The sequence below is a fragment of the Ursus arctos genome, unplaced genomic scaffold, assembly GCF_023065955.2.
Source record: "Ursus arctos isolate Adak ecotype North America unplaced genomic scaffold, UrsArc2.0 scaffold_29, whole genome shotgun sequence".
In the NCBI taxonomy this organism is placed as follows: domain Eukaryota; kingdom Metazoa; phylum Chordata; class Mammalia; order Carnivora; family Ursidae; genus Ursus; species Ursus arctos.
The window spans coordinates 4746549-4762927 of record NW_026622974.1 but is presented as its reverse complement, the minus strand read 5'-3'; the positions used below and the strand labels follow the sequence as shown (position 1 = coordinate 4762927).

General features: G+C 47.4%; 1 protein-coding gene and 1 long non-coding RNA gene across 4 annotated transcripts in view; one reads left to right on the top strand and one right to left on the bottom strand.

Annotated features, from left to right (window-relative positions):
• ABCC10 (ATP binding cassette subfamily C member 10) overlaps window positions 1-4899 on the bottom strand; it is a 19000-nt gene extending 14101 nt beyond the window's left edge. Inside the window, exons 1-3 of one of the 2 annotated variants that reach the window (XM_057303956.1) lie at window positions 4651-4899; window positions 4229-4400; window positions 984-2202 (exon numbers count right to left, since the gene is read on the bottom strand). In XM_057303956.1, the coding sequence (XP_057159939.1) occupies window positions 984-2202; window positions 4229-4389 (1380 nt within the window). In that variant the 5' untranslated portion in view covers window positions 4390-4400; window positions 4651-4899. Of the gene's footprint in view, window positions 1-983; window positions 2203-4228; window positions 4579-4650 lie in introns of those variants that run through there. The other variant, XM_048219684.2, reaches the window with a different exon arrangement.
• Window positions 4656-16379, top strand: LOC123001488 (uncharacterized). Of its 2 annotated transcripts, none has more exons than XR_006410437.2 (5): window positions 4656-5075; window positions 11237-11353; window positions 13950-14003; window positions 14628-14846; window positions 15957-16379. It is a non-coding gene; the product is annotated as an uncharacterized LOC123001488 (long non-coding RNA). The 2 variants fall into 2 exon arrangements; XR_008956212.1 differs by having other exon boundaries at window positions 14613-14846; window positions 15957-16357.

The window sequence follows — 16379 nt, the reverse complement described above, 5'->3', positions numbered from 1 at the left end:
GTGAGGGACGAAGGACTGTTTCCCAAAGCCAGAAGCAGAGGGCTTCGGGAGCCAGGAGCCAGTTTGGCCCATGGCTTGGGTGGGACAGGAACTATTGCTGTAGGAGCGTACAGGTGCAGGAAGCCCACACCACAGCCCAGGGTCAGACAGGCTGACGAGTCCAGGCAAGATGGGCAAGGGCTAGAGAAACTTCTTGGATCCCCACATTTGCACATCCCCAGCCCGCAAGCCAGGGAGGCACTGCAAGCCTAGCCTGTAGCTGTCACGGGTAGGGGGAAAGGGCCTGGGCCATAACCAACTATGAGGGACCTCCTCCCATAAGAGGGTGACAGCTATGCATGTGGACCGCCAGGCCTGCCATGCCCCAGTCACTGCAGAACCTGGAACTGACTCAGCCAGACCCTCAATGTCTAGAGCTGGCCCAGGCAGGAGACTGACCTCCTCCCTTGCCCACAGCCCACCCCTTAGACGTAGCTAGGCTTCTCCCAGGCCTCTCCACATGTGGCTAGGCGATGGTCTCCGCCCTAGATAAAGAGGAAGAAGACTCGGGTCTGGGCGCTAATACTAAAAGCCCGTGCGGTCCCAGACAGGCTACTTCCTACCTCCTAGGGCAGCTGCTTAGGGCTTCATGAGCTAATACTATAGTATTACCAACAGGCCACATTTATTTAGTGCTTACTTTGTGACTGGCCACATACCCCGAATTATCTCATGCCATCCTCACGACAACACTATGAGGCAAGCTATTATTATGGTCACTTCCCAGATGAAGAAAACAGAGGCCCCAAGAGGTGAAGCGACTTGTCTGAGGTAATTAAACTAGCAAGTGGAAGAGTCGGGATATGAACCCATGTCTTTCTCCAGTCTGAGCTCTTAACTTCTAGAACATGCTCACACCCTCAGGCCCTGGGCCTGGGAGGACCTGGGGACCAGGATGCTGGGTGGGGTCTCCGGATTGTTGGGGGACCCTAAGCAGCCCTCACCTTAACCCGCGCGTCCTTGTGCCGCAGCATCTCCTGGTTGCTGGCCATGATGCGGGTGGCAATCGCTTTGTTGACAGGGACCAGCAGCAGTGCCAGGATCAGACCGCCCACGAAGGCCACACCCACCTGCTGGTGCAGCAGGTAGAGGGTGATGGCCAGCTGCAGGGGCAGGCCCCAGGCTTCATGGAAGCTCCCAGCGAAGTTGAGCAGCCGCTCAGAGTCGGTGCCCAGGAGGTTCAGGGCCTCCCCGGCAGGAGGGCGTCTGGGCCCCAGCTGTAAAGCCTTTCGGTACAGAATATTCAGCACAGACCCCCGTGCCTGAAGCGTCACCTTCCGTACCTCATACCCATACTGATTCTGCAGCACAGCACCCAGTACGGCCCCACCAGCTAGCCCCAGGGCATACAGCAGTCCATTGCTTAGTGGCTCCTGCCCCTCCTCCAGGAAGCCCACCAGGAGGGAAAGGAGCAAGGGCCCCGAGAATCCCAGCATGGTCCCCACCAGCTTTAGTAGTCCCAGTGCCAGGTAGTGCTGGCCAAAGGCCTCATACAGGGCCCTCCACAGCTGAGCCCCTTCCTGCCAGTGTGCCTGGAAGGCGCGAGCCAGGTAGGCTGGGTGCAGCCTGTGTGGGAGGCGGCAAGTGTCCTGGGGCTGCCGGAGCTCTCCACGGGCCCCTCGGGCCAGCAAGGGTGTCAGCCAGGCATAGGAAATGCGTGACAGCCAACTCTCCCCATCTTCAGTTACCTCAGGCTCCTGTCCCTGAGACAGGAGGGTCTCCTGGGCCCAGGGCTCCCGTGGCCCCCCGGGGACTGCCCAGCCCAGTCCATAGGCCAAGAGTGCAGCCAGCTGCAGGATGAGAAGGCATAGGCGGGATAGGGGTCCTGGGAGAAGCGGGAGCAGAAGTGTGCCCCGCTGGCAGTGCCATAGTAGGGTCAGCACTAGGGCTGGGGCTGGCAGGAAGGCAGCCAGAGCCAAGGCCAGCGGTCCCCGGGAGTGGCCATGAGGGGAATGAGCCAACGCCCACAAGGCCAAGCAGTGGCTGATCCAGGCCACCGCTGCCACACCCCCTGCCAGCACTTCTAGCCCTACAGGTCCTGGGCCTGCCCCGGGTGGCAAAGTGACTGGAAGGAGGTCTAGCAATGGAAGGACGGAGAGCAGGAAGGAGGCTGTGAGTCGGAGGCGCCAGCCGGGACTGAGGTGCAGGATGTAATCTGGATTCCTAGGGACAAGGGGGCAAAGGAAAAGGAGGCACATAATGGCTGACTGAGGGCCAGGCACACCTCTAATAACTCACTTACCTAGTGGTAATCAGCTCCTTTTCCTGCCTTTTACCTTGTTTCTACCCCATTTTACCCTGAAATGCAGGGCTTTTTCTCCAGGAAGTCTTCCTGGAACAACCTAATCTGTTTTCCAATCTACCCATACAATTTCTGATCTTTCTTTTGCCACAGAAACTAACAATTTTTGGTTAAGGATGTATGTAACATGAAGACTAATTAGAAAAAGAATCCTAAGTTTTCATACAGCTACCAACCAAGAAATGAGTATTCATTTTCATAAAAGTACCTACCTAAAATAACCCATAAATTCACCCGAGGCACTATTAGATGAATAAAAACTTGACTTATTTATGGCTTCTACACTCTAATACGATAGCCTAAATTTTATGAAGCCCTAGAATATTCCAGTGGTTGTAGAAGGGCCGTATAGATCATATTTGTGACTCCATTTGCAGAACAAAACCTCTTTTTAATTTTGTCTTTATCTTCTTGGCATGCAAAAAACTTTTTAAGTCAACAAAAGGGTGACCTGTCTCCATTAAAAACTCAAGTACAGGCCCATACACCTGCAGCAGTGAACATGAGAATGCCTTGAAGGCTTGCATCATGAGAAGACTAAATCGATTGTTCCCTTTGTTGGCAGGGCTGGGTTACTGAAAAAGTTTAATCCTAGATTAGAATACTTTGGATTTCCTCTAAAAAGTCCAGTTAATCACAGTAATATGGAGCGGTATATACTGGAATAAAAATCAACCTTTAAGAATCCTGTTTCCTAAGATGTGGGGACAAAACATTGGGCCCTTGGAGGCCCCAAGTTGGCCATCAACCAGTCTTATGTCCCTGGATAAGGTTTCCGTCCCTCTCGCATTTCATTTTCCTCATCACTACAGTGAGCAGTGAGGAGTCTGGACCCAACGCCCTCTCAGGTCCTTTCTTGTCTGAGATTCTGGATCTCTCTAACCCTTTTCAGCAATGTACAGAAAGTCCGAAAAGTGAAGTGAGAGTCTGATAAGTGAAAAACCACAATTTCTATTGATTATATGATGGTCTTTCTGGCCTCCGCCTTAGACTGTGTGTTCCCAGAAGCACTGTGTCTATTTTTAATAGATACTCCTCTGAGCAGGCTTTGGATGTCTATGCTAACTGATTAACCCTCTCTAGACTTCTGTCTCATTCTATGTAAAAGACAAATCAGGATTCCCCCCACACCAAGCAGATCCCAAGCTTGTCCTCCTCAAGGAAGGGATTCATCAGCCCCCTGATTCATCTTGGATAGGGATACATTCCGTCTATCAGCCTAGGGACTCCAAAAGGCAGAGACTAGACTTCTTTCCTGCCTTGACAGTAGCCAGAGTGAAGGTAACTTCAGACATATCTAGCCATACAGAAAATAAATACAGAATCAAGGTGAGTTTGACACTTGTACCTTCGAACCCCAAACCCAGGAAGATAAAAGATTTTGATGTTGCTCTTCTCTTCTACCTACGGCTTCCTCTCCAGCTGGGTACACATACTTCTCTTAGTCCAGGGAACATGGAGTTTTCATGGATGGAAGTGGTGAGAAACTGGTCCTACAACTACAACACAAGCTATCCTTTTTGGCCAAAAACATCGTTCACCCAATTTTGCCTCCAATCATGACAGTTGTGTTTGGGCATCTGCAAATCTACAGATGTGATGCTTTCTACTACACAGCCGGCCTTAAAAAATATACCAGGCACTGCGCTATATGCTTTAATGCATTATCTGATTTAAACCTCCCAACAACGCTAGGAGGCTCAGAGAAGATAGGTAACTCGACCCAAAACGGCCACATTGCTGCAAGGTGCTAATGCGCAGCTTTTATTCTATTTTTGCCCCACTCCACAGACCTCACTATTCTGGATACACTACCACGGAGATGTGGGTTTTGGCTGAGGTCTGCAGGCACACATGGACAGATGTCTTGCACCTGTTTCTACCCACCTCGGGGTGCCCCAGTGGCAGGCACTGAGCACGGCGAGGAACGCATGGGGCAGGGCGCTGAGCACCAGCTGGGTGAAGCAGTGGCCCGTGGTGTCCCCCTCCCACACCGGGAGCGGCTGCAACACACTGGTCTCGCATAGTTCGGCCAGGAACCGCTCCATGGAGGCTTCACCTGCGAGGAAAGCCGAGGGTGGAGGGAGGAAAGGGTCCTCCCGGGGTGGGGGGATCCGTGTTCCCAACGGCGAGGTCCCGACAGGGAGCCGGCACCCGGTGGGACGGAGTGGGGACGGCGACCAGGAAGCGAGCCTGGTTGGTGTCAGCGCGCCCTGACAGCAGGGTCTCCCCGCCTCCAACCCCGCCCCCGAACTGGGACCTCCCCTCGCTTGGGCCCCGAGGTCAGACCCCGCCCACTCTCGCGTTACCTCAAAGGGAAGTGGCTTGGCACTCGGAGCTGGCCGACTTCTGGACTGGTCACCTACCCGGCCTCGCTTTTCCCCCTCCCCCTGTGTCTCCGCCCCCAGAGATCCGGAACGTCTAACCTGAAGGAGCTGCTTGGCGCCGGATCCCCAGATCCCGAGCACTGGTGAATGCAAAAGAGCCCGCTGCTGGGTTACGGTGCTAGCCAGGCTCGCCTGGCACCCCCTATAGGCGGGATGACCTCTCAGGTCCCGTTCGCCCCGCCCATTCGCCGGGCTTCTGCGCGCGTGCGCACTTCTCTGCTGCGTCCCCGGTCTCAGTGAGCCGGCGCGCCTCTCCGGTCGCTTCCTGGTGTTCAGCGGGTGTATGCTACCTTATTTACATAGGGACTGATGTCAGCTCTAGTGCAACGTCATTTATACACGCTCAGGTAGAGTACTCGCTCCCGTCTGTCTCCTCTTTACTAGCAGGCACATCCATTGCACTCATTCTTAAAGCTTACCCAACTGAGAAGGCAGACATGCGTGCTACACGGACGGATACTGCCACTTGGGGACACTTAGGCCATTTCCTTCTTAACTCCAAGGCTGCTTGGCTTTTTACCTGACTTCTTTGAACTTCAGGGTTTTTTTGTCCATGCAAAGTGGGCAATACCAAGATACTGATGAGAGAGTTGAATTAAATGTTTAGGGCAGGGGGCGCATGGGTGGCACAGCGGTTAAGCGTCTGCCTTCGGCTCAGGGCGTGATCCCGGCGATCTGGAATCGAGCCCCACATCAGGCTCTTCTGCTATGAGCCTGCTTCTTCCTCTCCCACTCCCCCTGCTTGTGTTCCCTCTCTCACTGGCTGTCTCTATCTCTGTCGAATAAATAAATAAAATCTTTATAAAAAAATGTTTAGGGCAAGTGCCTCCACAATAAATAAATAAATTTTAGAAAAGCAGTGGGAAGAACATAAACTTTGTAGTTAGACGGACCTGGCTTTAAATCCTGACTCCACCAATATTTAGCAGTGTGATCTCGGGCAAGTAGCTTCTTTATATTAGTTTTATTATCTGTTTATTGCACATGGTATTGGTACCTTACGAAAGTATGTACAGCTTCCTAAGAAACATAGCTCAACAAATAACTATGACTATCCCATTTAATCTCAGAAACCTGGTATCTCTAATGTCAGGAATTAGTATTTCTATTTTTACAAATTAAGAAATGTAGATTTGAACAGAGCAAGATAACCTTAGGCTTCTAGGAGCTACTGAATTGCCCATTGTGACTTCTGTGCTAAGAGCCACAGGAAATATTATCACTGGGCAGATGAACAGACTCAGGGTGTAATAGATGCAGGAGCACTTGCTGTCTTCCCCAGCCTGCTAACGAACCCCAAAACTAATATTCAGAAGGAAGCTACGTGGACAATGTCAAACATCACAGCTGGTCTCCAGGACAAGGTACAGCAAGTTGTGAATCATGGATTAGTCCGGTTCCTCGTTGGTGTTCTCTCTAAGGCAGAGTTTAAGACACACAAGGAAGCTGTCTGGGCTGTGACCAACCATACAAGTGGTGGGACTTTTGAACAGATTGTATACCTCGTTCGTTGTGGCGTAATAGAACCATTGATGAACCTCTCAACTGTGACAGATCCCAGAATTATTCTGGTTATTCTGGATGCCATTTCAAACATCTTTCAGGCTGCTGAGAAACTAGGTGAAACTGAGAAACTTAGCATGATGATTGAAGAATGTGGAGGTCTGGACAAAAGGGAAGCCCTACAAAGCCATGAACATGAGTCTGTGTACGAAGCTTCATTAAACTTGACTGAGAAGTATTTCTCTGGAGAGGAAGAGGAAGGCCAGAATGTTGTGCCAGAAACTACCTCGGAAGGCTATACGTTCCAAGTTCAGGATGACACTCCTGGGACCTTTAACTTTTAGATTGCACAGCTGAGGCAGAAAGTTGTTTGTCGGGGCGCCTGGGTGGCTCAGTCGGTTGGGCAGCTGCCTTCGGCTCTGGTCTTGATCCCAGGGTCCTGGGATTAAGTCCCACATCGGGGTCCTTGCTCAGCGAGGAGCCTGCTTCTCCCTCTGCCTGCTGCTCCCCCTGCTTGTGTGCTCTCTCTCTGACAAATAAATAAATAAAATATATTTTTTTAAAAAGTTGTTTTTAAACGTGTTTTGTTATTGTAGCACTTTTTATAACAAAACTATACTTGACTAGTTCCAAACTGTACAAACTGTATGAATCTCCTCCTCTCAGTGGGTTTCTTATTTCTATGTGAAATCTCCTATCTTGGAGTGTCCTGTAAATAAAGATTAAATTAAAAAAAAAAAAAAGAAATGCAGATTTGTGGGGCACCTGGGGGGGGCTCAGTTGGTTAAGCGTCAGATTCTTGATTTCTGCTCAGGTCATGACCTCAGGGTCCTGAAATCAAGCCCTGAGTTGGGCTGTGCACTGAGCATGAAGCCTGCTTAAGAGTCTCTCGCTCCCCTTTACCACCCCCCACAGGCTCTCGTGCGCACTCTCTCTCTCTCAAAAAAGAAAAAAGAAAGAAAGAAAAGAATAACAAAGTGTAAATTTGCATTTCACAACTGCTAATAATCAATGGATCATTTAGGCAATGACCATCAATGGCTGCTGACTCACAAAAAGAGAGACAACCAGACACTGTATGCCTCCTTGTGAAAAAGAAAATGTTCTTGTCAAAAAAAATCTAACTTGAATCTGATCAAGTCCCTATATCTAATTATCTACTGACAAATACAGGAGACAGTTCAGCAACACTGCAGGGCTATTTGCAAGTGAGCAGTTTGCAAGTTTGCAGTAGCCCCTGGGCACAAATACATCGTCCTGGCCAGAGGTCTGAGCTAAAGGGTATTTCATTGCCTCTGTCCAAGCAGGATGGGGTGAAGTTAAGTGTGGAGAGCTAAGCGCTGGAGGACAAGAGGTTCTCTTTAGAGAGGCCACTTCTGAAAAGAGGGTAAGAGGGGCGTTAATGCTTCTGTTAAAGATTACCCCTCCTGTGTCACCTTCTGCCCCAAAGCATGGTCAACTTGGTGCTCAGGCACATGGGGAGAGCCCAGTCCCCGCTGCCCATCTGAAGAAGGTGGTGCAGGATGCCGGCCCCTCGTTTGCACAACACTCTACTGCCCTAATTTTCTTTTTTTTTTTTTAAGATTTTATTTATTTATTTGACAGAGATAGAGACAGCCAGCGAGAGAGGGAACACAAGCAGGGGAAGTGGGTGAGGAAGAAGCAGGCTCCCAGCAGAGGAGCCTGATGTGGGGCTCGATCCCACAACGCCGGGATCACGCCCTGAGCCGAAGGCAGACGCCCAACCGCTGTGCCACCCAGGTGCCCCTGCCCTAATTTTCAATAGGAAGTTTGGCAAAGGAGTCACACCTTTCTGTCTGATAATTTCTGTCACAAACAACCAAATAATTTACATTTTCCCAGAACATAAAGGAGGAAAGATCATTTGAAACAAATGATTTCTCCAGTCTGTATCATTTGGCCCCTTAGTTTCAGCCAGTTTCCCAGAGAAATTTTACACCATGGTTTCGGAACACTGGGGCTAAAGGTACAAATTTGTCATCTTTCACTTTGGGGAGTTGTTGGTAAGTGAAGCGACAGCCAGGTGTGAGTATGAGGTGAAGAGGAAGAAGAGGAAATCACTTGTCACTACACAATTCACAATCCATAGAGTGGAAGGATGGCCAAATTCTCCAACATCTGGACGGCTAAAGGAAGATTCTACAACTCTGAAAACTGACTTCAGACTCATCGTATCCAGATCTGATGTGAACTGTCCACCTTAAAAATTAAACAACAAACGTCATGGAGCAGCAAATGTGTCCAGGAATTGCAGAGGAAATGAACTTCAGGACACCCAAATGTTGGCGCACCATAGGCAAGTACAGAGAACAGAGGAGGAGAGTGTCCTTTCATAGAGGAAAGGAGGAGGCTGGAAGGGGTGGGTGGTCTTGAACACAAATCCATTGGAGGAAAATGAGCATTGGAAGCAGCCGCAGGTGAGGGCAGCTTGCTATTGCTGGGCCGAGAGGAAATCTTCCTTCTTCCTACTGACCTGTGCAAGCTTCCATGAGTGGGGGAGCATGAGAGCCCCCCCCCCCTTTGTGGCTTCCCGATTCCATTTTTTTTTAAAGGTTTTATTTATTTATTTAACACAGAGAGAGAAAGAGAGAGAGAGAGCACAAGCAGAGGGAGCGGCGGGCAGAGGGAGAGGGAGAAGCAGACTCCCCACTGAGCAGGGAGCCTGACGGGCTCAATCCCAGGACCCTGGGATCACGACCTGATCTGAAGGCAGACACTTAACAAATGAGCCACTCAGGCGCCCTTCCCTATTCCATTTTGAAGGAGGTTTCCTTTATTCATTTTCACAGAACTGGGCATGGGTGCCCAGACACTCACAGAGATAGTGGGAGTGGGTGTGGGCAGATTCAGCTGAGAGCCTCGGAGGGGCCTGGAGGGAAGGGAATGCGATAGAGGTACTTGCGAGGAATGAAGAAGAGCCCTCTCAGATGGTGGCTTCCCAAGGAAATAGGTTCTGTCTCCCAGGGCCCCTCTTGGCTTACTTTCTCCTTTCTGCTTGCACTTTGCTCCATAGTTATCAGCAAGGTGATTTACTGGAGACTAAGGGGGCAAGTGTGGCTACTGCTGAATGTGGGCAAGTTTCTTGCCACACCCAGGTGTTCATCCCGCCCACATCATCTTCGCGCCAGGTCACCATTTGAGAGGTCACTCGAGTGGTGCTAGTCTGAAGGCCAGGAAGGGAATAGGAACTAGGGCTGCCCAAACCACCTGTCATCGGCTTCTCTTTCCCAAAGATGACCTTTCATGCAAATGAGCTCATACAATACGTGGCCTTCTGCGTCTGGCTTCTTTCACGTCGCGTAATGTTTTTGAGGTTTGCCAATGTTGTAGTGTGTATGTATTAGCTTCTTCTATTTATTTTTTAAAAAATTTATTTGTTTATTTTAGAGGTGTGGGGAGAGAGAGAGTAGGGTTGGGAGGGAGAAGGAGAGAGAATCTGGAGCAGACTCTGCGCTGAGCATGGAGCCTGAGGCGGGCTCGATCTCATGACCCTGAGATCATCACCTGAGCCAAACCAAGTGTTGGACACTTAACTAACTGAGCCACCCAGGTACCCCCATTCTTGTTTTAAAAAACAGCCTTATTGGGGTGCCTGGGTGGCTCAGATGGTTAAGTGTCTGCCTTTGGCTCAGGTCATAATCTCCTTGTGCTGGAATCAAGCCCCATGTCAGGCTCCCAGCTCAGCGGGGAATCTGCTTCTCCTTCTCCCGCTGCCTCTCCCCCTGCTTGTGCTCTCTGTCTCTGTCTCTCTCTCAAATGAATAAGTAAAATATTTAACAACGACAAAAAAACAGCCTTGAGAGAGAATTCACATCAACAATTCACTCGAAGCCTACCACCTCGAGTGTACAATTCAGTGGTTTTGACTATATTCATATTTATGTTCAGTCATCACCACAGTGAACTTGAGAACATTTTCATCATCTCAAAAAGAAACGCTGTACCCTTCAGCGATCTGTCGCCTCCTCTCCCCGCCCACCCCCCACCAGCCCTAATCTATCTGGGTCTATGGGTTTACCTATTTCAGACTATCAGGCACCATATATGTGAACTTTTGTGACTGACTTGTTTTCACCCAGCATAATGTTTTTAGTGCACATGGAACTTGTAGCATGTATGAGTACTTCATTCCTTATTTCTTTTTATTGTGGTAAAATGCATATATCACAGAATTTACCACTTTAAACATTTTGAGTGTACATACCGTTGAGTGGTGTTAAGTATATTTACATCGTTGTCCAGCCATCGCCACTGTCCAGCTACGCTACTTTTTCCATCTTCCCAAATGGAAACTCTATACCCATTACATGCTAGCTCTGCAATCCCCCTCTCTCCATCCCCTGGCAACCACTATTTTCTGCTTTGTTTCTATAAATTTGAATAGTCTGGGTATTTCATATAAGTGAAATCATACAAATTTGTCTTTTTGTGACTGGCCTATTTCACTTAACATTTTTTTTAACTTTGATTTCTAGATTGTTCATTGCAAGTCTATAAAAATAAAATTTTTAAAAATATTGATCTGGGGCACCTGGCTGACTCAGTTGGAAGAACATGTGACTGTTGATCATGAGTTCTAGCCCCACTTTGGGTGTAGAGATTACTTAAGTAATTAAGTAAGTAAATAAATAAGTAAATAACTAAGTAAGTAAGTAAATAAATAATCTTTTAAAAAATATTGCTCTTGTATCCTACAATCTTGCTGAACTAGTTTATTCGTTGTAATAATCTCTAGTGGATTCCTTGGATTTCTTATTTATACAATCATGTCACCTGTAAATAGAGATGGTCTTCTTCCTTTCCAATTTGGATGCCTTTTCTTTCTTTTCCTGCCATGGCTAGCACCTCCAGTACAATGTTGAATAGAAGTGGTGAGAGCAGACATCCTAGTCTTGTTCCTGATCTTAGGGAGAAAGCATTCAGTCTTTCACGATTCAGTATGATGTTAGCTGTGCGGGTTTGATTTTTTTTTTTTTTAATGCAGAGCTCGAACTCACAACCACGAGATCAAGACCTGAGCCAAAATCAAGAGTCAGACACTCAAGCAACTGAGCCACCCCGGCACCTCAGCTGTGTGTTTTTAATAGAAGACCTTTATCAGGTTGAGGAAGTTCCCTTATAATCCTAATTTGTTGAGTGTTTTTTGTCATGAAAGAGTGTTGGGTTTTGTCAAATTCTTCTTCTTTGTCTGTTAAGATGATCATGTAATTTTTTTCTATTTTAGTAACAGAATGTGTTACGCGAATTGATTTTCAGATGTCGAACCAAGCTGGCATGGTTGTTCTTTCCGTTTCATCCCTGAATGGTATTCCATCGTATGAATATACCACATTTTGTATATCCATTCATCCACTGAAGGAAATTTGGGTTGTTTCCAGTTTGGGCTATTATGAATAACACTGCTACAAACATTCATATAAAAGTCTTTGTGTGGACGTAGGTTTTCATTTCTCTTGGGTAGATACTTAGTTGTGAAATTGCTAGATCTTATGGTAAATTTATGTCTATCCTTTTAAGAAACTGACAAACTTTTCCAAAGTTGCTGTGCCGTTTTATATCCCCAGTGTCTGAGATTTCCTGGTTTTTCACATCCGGGCCAGCACTTTTAATTGTTTCTCTTTTTAATTGTAGCCATTCCAGTGGCGCAAAATGATATCTCGTTGTGGTTTCTTTTTTCTTCATTGTGGTTTTAATTTGCATTTCCCTGATGCTTAATGATGTTGAACATTTTTTCAACTGCTATTTTTTTTTTTGTTTATATTTTATTTAGGGACTTCTGGGTGGCTCAGTTGGTTAAGTGGCTGCCTTCAGCTCAGGTCATGAACCCAGGGTCGTGGTATTGAGCCCCGCATCGGGCTCCTTGCTCAGCAGGGAGCCTGCTTCTCCCTCTGCCTGCCGCTCCCCCTGCTTGTGCTCTCTCTCCCTCTCTCTGTCTCTGAAAAATAAATAAATAAAAGCTTTTAAAAATATTTTTTATTTATTTATTTGAGAGAGAGAGAAAGAGAGCATGAGAGGGAGAAGCAGACTCCCTGCTGAACGGGGAGCCCAATGTGGGGCTCGATCCCAGGATGCAAGATCATGACCTAGGCCAAAGGCAAGCACCTAACCAACTGAGCCACTCAGGCAGCCCTCAACTGCTTATTTTCATGTGCTTTTTAGCCATGCATATATCTTCTTTGGTGAAACGTGTATTGAATTCTTTCGCCCATTTTTAAATTGTGTTGCTTTGACAAAATGTATGTTTTAATAGCATTGTATGGTGACAGACGGCAGCTACACTGTGGTCAGCATAGCATAACATACAGACTTGTGGAATCACTATGTTGAGTACCTGAGATTAACGTAACGTGTCAACCATGCTTCAACAATAATAATAAAAAGAAAGAATGTACTTAGTGGATATGGTATGGTAAAGTCAGTATAGCCACAGGAGGAGAGGAGAATGAGGCTTGAGAGGAAGATTTTTTTTTTCTTAAGTAGGCACCATGCCCATTGTGGGATTTTCAAGATCAAGAGTCACATGCTCTACTGACTGAGCCAGCCAGGTGCTCCGAAAGGAAGAAAGTTATTATACTCCCATATCCTAGAGAGGGGTCACCGCACACTGTGCAGGGCCATATAGCAGGCGTCGGCATTGGTCGGGAGGCAGCTGGGGCACAGCCCTTACTGGGCTTTCCGTGGAAAAGACAAGGCAGGACCAACAGTTCAGGATTGACTAGCTGGAAATAATTTTGGTCAGATGTAAGCTGTAGGGGTGGTCCCTAGTTACCTGGTACTGGGATCTGGAATCACTTAGGGCAAGGGAAATACAGTGGGCTCTTGCGCAACATGGGGGTTCGGGGCACCAGCACACCCTGTCTCCCACCCTGTGTGCAGTCAAAACTCTGCATAAAACTTTTGATTCCCCAAAACTTTACTAATAGCGTCCTGATGACTGGAGGCCTTACTGCTAACAGAAACAGGCAACTAACACATATTTTGTATGTTATATATTTTATAGACTGTATTCTTACAATAAAGTAAGCTAGAGAAAAGAAAATGTGATTGAGAAAATATAAAACCGAGAAAGTACCTTTATAGTACTATAGTATGTTTATTGAAAAAAAATCCATGTGTAAGTAGACCCGCACAGTTCAAACCCGTGTTGTTCAAGGGCCGCCTGCACTGGATTAATGTGTGGGAGTTCGATCTCACACGTTAGACGTAGCTGGGAGGATGAACTCTGGTTGGTGCGCATATGACAGGCGTGCTTGTAGGCTACTCTGGGAGGGGCAGTCTCTCCCCAGCCACAAACGTTTTTTTAATGTCATAATGTCAAATATACACCAAAATGTCATAATATACAGAAATTTTAAAAAATATTTACACTACATCATGTTTATCTTATGACATATTTTAAATACTTTTTTTGGGGTCAAAATCTCAGAGCTGTATATTTTAACTCACTCAATGTACAGAAAGTGTCTGTCATATAAATGTAATGACAGAGTCCGTCCTCTGTCAAATACTTCGTCTTGCGATTGAAATAAACGGGTTAATAATGGCTGTGGAATAACAACAATATCTCATTCTGAAGCTTAGCGGCTGAAGAGACTGGAAAGATAATGGCATCTTGCCGTGAATTTATCCTTGAACGAAATAAAGTGACTTTATCTGCTGTATTTCTTACCAACATTCTGTTTGCTTTGTTCTCACAGGACCCTCCCTCAGGAGGAGCTTTGAGAGAGTCAGAGAGCGAAGAGTAGAGCGTGGTAAGTGAAAATCTCCTTTATCCTTTCCCCTGTTGATGGAGGTTTGGGTTGTTTCATTTGTTTGACACTGCTTCCTAATCCCCGGAGAAAATTGAGGCGCTCACCAGCACACCTACCACTGCAAGCCTCTGTACCCTGACACTCTGTCTGCCCTCCTCCTGCTGTAGCGGGACGGTCTCTGCTCCCAAGGCCAACGCCTTGACTTGGGTACTAGATCTCTCCTCTCAACTGCTCAGGGACACTGCACCTGGCAGCCATGTACCCCTCTGTCTTCAGTTGGTCCTGGGTCCATCATCTCCATTACCAAATATAGAAGGCTATGTGATCCTTCACGGTCATTGTGCTCATTGTTCATGGTATTGTTGGAGAGACATAATTTATAGGCACAACAGGGCTTGTAAGAAACATACGAAAATGAAAAAGTATAAGGTAACAAATGATAACGTGCTAAGCTTCATGGCTTCTTTAATAATGTAATAGAAGTTTAGAAGGTAGATAAGTGTGGTTTTTGGTGGTATAGAGAAACAGAACGGAGGACAGCTTTTCGAAATGCTATATTTGTCAGAGTTCTCAGTCGCAAGCAATGGAAATAGATCCTGATTTTTTAAGTTAAGCTATAAACAGCTCACAGAATCACTGGGAAAGCTGGAGAATCAGGCTCAGAGCCTAACCCGCTAAAGCCACAGCCAAGAATCACTCCGTGAACACTGTCTGGTGAGGATACCACCGTCCACTAGATGTCACACCTCACACCGCTGACACCATCGGGCTGAGAACTGAGCTCCGCAGGACTGCCCGGGAACCTGCCAGGAACAGCCTTCCATTGATTCTGCAGCTTTCCACGTAAGTCCAGAGTCAAAGTCTACGATACCTGCACCTGATCAGCCCAGCCCAGGCCAGGTCAGTGCCGGCTGCAGAGGGGCTGGAAAGCACATACCTGACGTTTTCAGCTTCTAGGGTGACAAGTGGGGTCTGCATAAAAGATTCATAAGGTGGGAAATTCTCAGATGCTGAGAAGCCTCCCTCCCCCACCTGTCAAAAAAGGAATGTCTTCCTACCGTTGGTCAAACCTGGAGGGCAGGAAAAGGAAGGGAAATGGCTGGTCAAGAGATAGAAGTGGCCTTTGATGGTGGGAATGATTCTTTTTTAAAAAATTTTTTATAAGATCTTATTTATTTGAGAGAGAGCGAGAGACCACACAAGCAGGGGGAGTGGCAGGTAGAAGAAGAAGCAGGGTCCCCGCTGAGCAGGGAGCCTGACGTGGGGCTCTATCCCAGGACCCTGGGACCGCAACCCAAACCAAAGGCAGACGCTTAACTGACTGAGCCACCCAGGCACCCGGTGGGAATGATTCTTAAGAAGCCTGGGAGGAGTATGCATGGGAGGAAAGGTTACGGGACAAGTGCCTTGGAGAATTCTAGGGAGGGTTAGGAGAGCTCTTTGTATTTGGAAGACCTCACCAAGGGCAATTTCAGTGGAATGCTGAGGTCAAAGCCAATTACAGGGAATTGGGGAGAAAATGAGGATAAAGACAGGGAGGGATGGGGCGCCTGGGTGGCACAGTGGTTAAGCGTCTGCCTTCGGCTCAGGGCGTGATCCCGGCGTTCTGGGATCGAGCCCCACATCAGGCTCCTCCGCTATGAGCCTGCTTCTTCCTCTCCCACTCCCCCTGCTTGTGTTCCCTCTCTCGATGGCTGTCTCTATCTCTGTCGAATAAATAAATCTTAAAAAAAAAAAAAAAAGACAGGGAGGGATCAGGTATCAAAAAGATTGAGGGGCACCTGGCTGGTTCAGTTGGTGGAGCGTGCGACTCTTGATCTCGGGGTTGTGAGCTTGAGCCCCACATTGGGTGCAGAGATTACTTAAAAATAAAGTCTTAAAAATATATTGAAAATGTTCGCCTCTGTTAATCATCACAAAAACACAAGGTGGTTTTTTGTTTGTTTGTTTTAGATTATTTGAGAGTGAGCAAACGCGAGAGAGATCACAGAGGAAGGGGAGAAGCCGACTTGCCACTGAGCAGAGAGCCCCATGTGGGGCTCGATCCCAGAAACCGGAGACCATGATCCCAGCCCAAGGCAGACGCTTAACCTCCTGAGCCAGCCAGGCGCCCCCCACAATGTGTTTTGATTACTCACGAAGATCATCACCTTTCAGTGGTTCGTTTTGTTTTGGACACTTGTATTCCTCTTTTGTGAACTGTCTATTCATATATTTTGCTTTTTTTTCTACTGAGGTGTTTTTCTCCCAAGCAATTGCAGGTGTTTTCATTGATTACAGGTGTTAACCCTTTACCCGTCATGTGTTGCAAACATTTATCCCCAGTTTGTCTTTGGACTCCGTTTACAGCGTCTTTCGCAATACAATTTTAAATTT